Below are 4,935 nucleotides of genomic sequence, written 5' to 3'. Positions count from 1 at the left end.
ATAAAATTTTTATGGCAATGAGAAATATCTAAATTCAAGAGGGGCATGTCATAATTTATTTTTCAGCTCTAAATATGCTGTCAGATTACAGCTTTATCTCCTTACTCAAACTAATTCTGTGAATTGCTCACACTCTGAAAACTGAAATTGATTTCAATCTGAATTTATGCTGTAAAATCTCTGACTTTATGCTCTATAATATCTGATTTAATATATTACACCAACATACATTTAAAGGAATAAAAGCAAATCCATTCATATGTGTAAATTAAAACTGTAAAAGAGAAAAGATAAAGGTTGTGATCTATAACAGTAATATAGTGGTTTCTATCAGGATATAGAGAGAAGTTGTATTAGATAAGATTTCAATGTTTCAGTTTTTATAAACATGTAACAGGATATCCTTATCTAATACTAGGTCATTTAAAGATGCTCCTGATAAATCAATGTTTTTTTCTTGACTTCACATCTTAACATTGGTCTCTTTAACAATTTTATAGGAAATTACTGAAAAATAATTTCTATTAAAAGAGTTTATTCATATATTGGAAATAAATTGTTGTATTTATGAAAGTATTGTGTATGATTTGTCAAATCTTTTTAAAGCTGATCACATTAGGGTGAAATCTATAGGGTTTACTTATAAGATAGAAAATGAAATGCATAAAGAAAAAAAAATTCTATACCTGTTAAACTATTAATTTGATTTGACAGGAATCTTATTACTATGTGTTCTTTGAAATTAGATCACATAATTGTTTGTATAAAATTGAATATACCCTATTATAAGTATAATGTACAAAAATAAACACTTTATTCTAGGATTTGAAATGAATCTAATTACTTTTGAGTTCTTTGAACTGTTATCACATTTTGATTTGTTGCTCTAAATGTATTTGAAATTGAATATATTGAAAGTATTGTTAATAATTTAAAATGTATTGGACTAATTTTGAACATAAATATAAGGGATATATTTTCTTGTAAAAATAAAATGTTTTCTATAAATAAAAGTTAGGCATATAAATAAACCTGTTTGTATTATTTGTAAACAGTTATTTATAACTCTACTTTCCCTCATAAAATTTGCACCTAAACGACACATAAACCACATCCTTTTTATTTAGAAAGGATGAGATGATGTAGTTATGGGAAATGATATGAGAATCCTTTTCATAGCTATATATCAGGAGTTCTGACTGATCTCATTGTGGTAGGACCCAGATTGCACTTTATGTGCAAGAATACAAATTTCCTTTTTCTAAACTATTATTGATAAGACTTACCTTGAAAATCAAGTTGTCGTCTGGCTGAGGCTGGATCACCTGCTAGACTTGTCACACTGTAATTCCAAGCTCTTTCGGGAGATACAACCTGGTAATATAAAGATCCTGTATGGAACTGACCAATAGGTTGTCCTGAAGCACTGCGTAATGATAACACACTCTGACTTCTCTGACGTAAACTCTCCTCGAGTTCAGGAAGTGTTGAATGACTACACTGACTGGGGACACTTTTCCTCATCCTGGGTGCCATATCTGTGATACTACTGCTACGTTTGGGTAAATAAGTATCATCCACACTATGTTGAGTGAATCGGTTGGGACTATATTCAATGTATCCTGACTGAACAGGCACACTAGAACTTAGCATACCATGTTCATGGATTTCTGGCAGGGGTTTAAAATGACCAAGCGGTCTCACAGAATAAGAAGGTTTTGGTGGTAATGATATCCCTCCACCAGGTCCGTAGATTTTACTCGGACTACTTTCCTTATTCACTGCTAATTTTTTAAAAGAATTATTGTTGGTTTCCTTCTCCACAGAACTAGGACTCTCAACTTTCATGGATCTTGTCAATAGAACTTTCTGTGCTTTGAAACTTTCTGGTTTTACTGGTGAATTGGTAGGTGAACTAGGCAATGTAGATGATCCTGCAGGTTTTGCAATTTGATATGTTTGACGTAACTTTTCAATACCCATAGTAATGTTTTTCCGATTTTGAGATTGAAGTTCTAAAACTGTAGTGGAGTTTGTTCTTGGTCGGCTTTGAAAACTCAGGTCATCTGCTTCTAGTTCCTTTGATATAGATTTTTTCCTCCTGCGTAATGAATCCAAATTTTCATTGGAGAGTGGTCTCGCAGAAGATTTATCCAAAGTGTCTGTACTTTGGTAGGGTGATGCCAGACTCTGGTGTGACACTGCCCTTCCTTTATTCCGTAATAATGGACTAGGCATAGTTGATAAAATATCGCCTTGAGATAGAGAGAGATCACGATTTAAACTGGCTACACCTCGTCTTTGACAAACCTCTAACAATTTATCACTATATAAACTTTGAGATATTTTCCTTATTTCAGCAGCTGAAGCATCATCATCAAAATCTTCCACCTCAGCTAATGGAGGTCTTCGTGAAGCTGTATTGTACCCTGAATCAGTTGTTCTGGTTGAATCTAAAACATTATCATCCTTCACGACATTACCTCTATTTGTTTTACTATTAGTAACAGTAGACTCTGTATTATTTAATGTATTGTTAGAGGTTGTTAAAACACTACTGTCAAAATTACCCGACAATCTCTTGTCAAAGTTTCCGGATAGACGTTTGTCAAAATTACCTGACAACCGATTATCATTATTACCACTAGTCACAGACGGATTTACTCCTTTAATTTCACAACTCCTCCTATTCATAGTTTCTCGAATCAGTTCAGCCTGCCGACCCAATGAATTACGTACATTTGTTGACTGTAGACTACCTGATAAGCTTTTGTCACCAGTGTTTTCACTCACGCTAGCTGGAATGTTAGATTTCACGGCAGTTGTAGGTTTTTTGTTCTTATTTGTCTCTGATAAGGAAGAAGCTCTAGGACGTAACGGACTACGACTGGCCTTCCTTGCTCTAGATGCTAATCCATTGAATGACCAACTTCTGCCCCGAGCTTCAGGAAATCCTTCAGAATCTTTATGAGAAGATGATTTATTACCCATGGCTGAGTATTGACACCATAAGAATTCAGCACACCTTGAAAATGTAAATAAAACACAAATTCACTGTCCAAATTTATTCAATTTAAGTCATTTTATATCCTTTATGTTAAAAATATTCTCATTCACAGTGGAGTACTAGTTGACAGTTAAAATCTAAATGGTCTGCAGAAACAATTATCATGTGGTGTATAAGATATCTCACTGGTTTTTTTATTTATTAATTTTTTCAGTTACACATCACTGAATTTAAAATCACATTTCACTGGCTGAATTCTCTTAATTTATTTCACACATACTAGAAAACTGGTTGATTTGGGGTCTATACTACACTTCCACCTTTCATTGAGAGTAAAGGTTATGTAGAAATACCTCAATGTTTAATCAGAGATCTGCCTTTCCTTTCTATCTCTTCACACTGGTGGCCCACGCTATTTGATTCAATCATTGAACAATAACAGGTACTCCAAACACATGACTATGGTCATAACACACTGTTAGTTGATAGTAACGCTTGCTTGATGACGAAACTTGTACTACTCCATTCTCACTGTATGTCCTGTATTAAAAATAGCGTAGTTATAGACACTGTGCAATTTACATATTACAGTAAATAAACCTCGACATCCATAAACAAATAAATAACAACATTTACACCTGGTAGAATACGACCAGATTAACTTTTACAACAAGTTTACTATACCAATTAAACCCATGTGACAACTTTAGTCTGATCTAAACCTCACAAAGTTACTACTGACATATTTCATTAAATCAAAACTTCTACCTGAATAAACCAACCAGAAAATTTTGTGTATTAAACACAAAGAAACAAAGTCAGCACAAACGAATATAGAAGGTATATGAAGAAAATGATAAACAAATAAGCCATGCGTACCCAGCAATTTACTTCATCGATTATTATTTTATGTTTAGGATATTAGATTATTGACAGGTTTTATAGTAAATCAATTTGTCAGATCAGTAAACAACATGTCAGTAAATGTTTGCCTCAAAATCATTGAAATATTTCAAATTTAACATGAGTATACTAAAAAATAATGTAACCCTTCTATTAATGTTGCAATCAGTATGTACATGCTATAGTATCAATAGCTATTTAAACATTAAATATCAGTATCATTTTAATGCAAATAGATTCACAGTGTTTCAACTTGCAACAGATCCTGTATTCTAAAATTGTAGAAAAAAATGATGAAAAAATGATGAAAAAATGATAATCTGCTCAACACAATTGAACTATAATGTCTGACTTGTCAACATGTTTTGTTCTGTCGAGGTAATTCATTAACTAATAACCATTATCATTCAGTAGAATCTTGAAAATTGCAGGCTTTAAAAGTCCATTTCCGTTTTAAGATGTAACAATAGTCAAGTTAATTGCCTAACAAGTAGTTTCTCACATCATATTATTGTGATCACTTGACATCAACTACGTCAAAATCATCAAATCACAATGAACAACTACCTCCAACTGATTCAATCAACCAATCATACCACAACAGGATTAGAAGAAAATGTAAGAAATAATCAGTAAAAATATCCTATAGTTATCACTTTCAAACACAAAAAGATATTTCAAATTTATCCTAAAAATTCAATCAATTATATTCAATGTTCAAAGACATTTTTGAATGAATAAATAATCAATCAGGTTTGACAAGATCACTTCTGCTTTCAACTTTTTTAAGCAATCATAATTTGTATAATAATATAGCTCAGATATATCTAATATACGTGGGAATATCTTATACTACTTCCTTTATAATTCAACTTTTTTTAATCAAAACTCAAACAACTTTTAATCAAATCAATTTAGTACTAAGATGAAAGAACACTGAACTACATCATATACATCCAACATAAAGAAAATGTTTAAGACAACCATTTAAAGGACAGCTTATCAGATAAGGTAATTGTCAAAAT

At 31.9% G+C, this 4,935-nt stretch overlaps 1 protein-coding gene across 1 annotated transcript; it reads right to left on the bottom strand.

Moving 5' to 3' along the window:
* Positions 1–215: 215 nt before the first annotated feature.
* On the bottom strand, positions 216–2,991 carry LOTGIDRAFT_164515 (hypothetical protein; the record flags this gene model as incomplete). Its single annotated transcript, XM_009061022.1, has 2 exons — positions 216–274; positions 1,287–2,991. 2 exons carry the CDS (start codon positions 2,989–2,991, stop codon positions 216–218), a joined length of 1,764 nt encoding a protein of 587 aa, XP_009059270.1.
* Positions 2,992–4,935: the final 1,944 nt, after the last annotated feature.

Source organism: Lottia gigantea (genome assembly GCF_000327385.1).
Source record: "Lottia gigantea unplaced genomic scaffold LOTGIsca_45, whole genome shotgun sequence".
Lineage (NCBI taxonomy): Eukaryota > Metazoa > Mollusca > Gastropoda > Lottiidae > Lottia > Lottia gigantea.
Note: the sequence above shows the minus strand (reverse complement) of the source record. Positions and strands in the feature narration are given on the sequence as shown.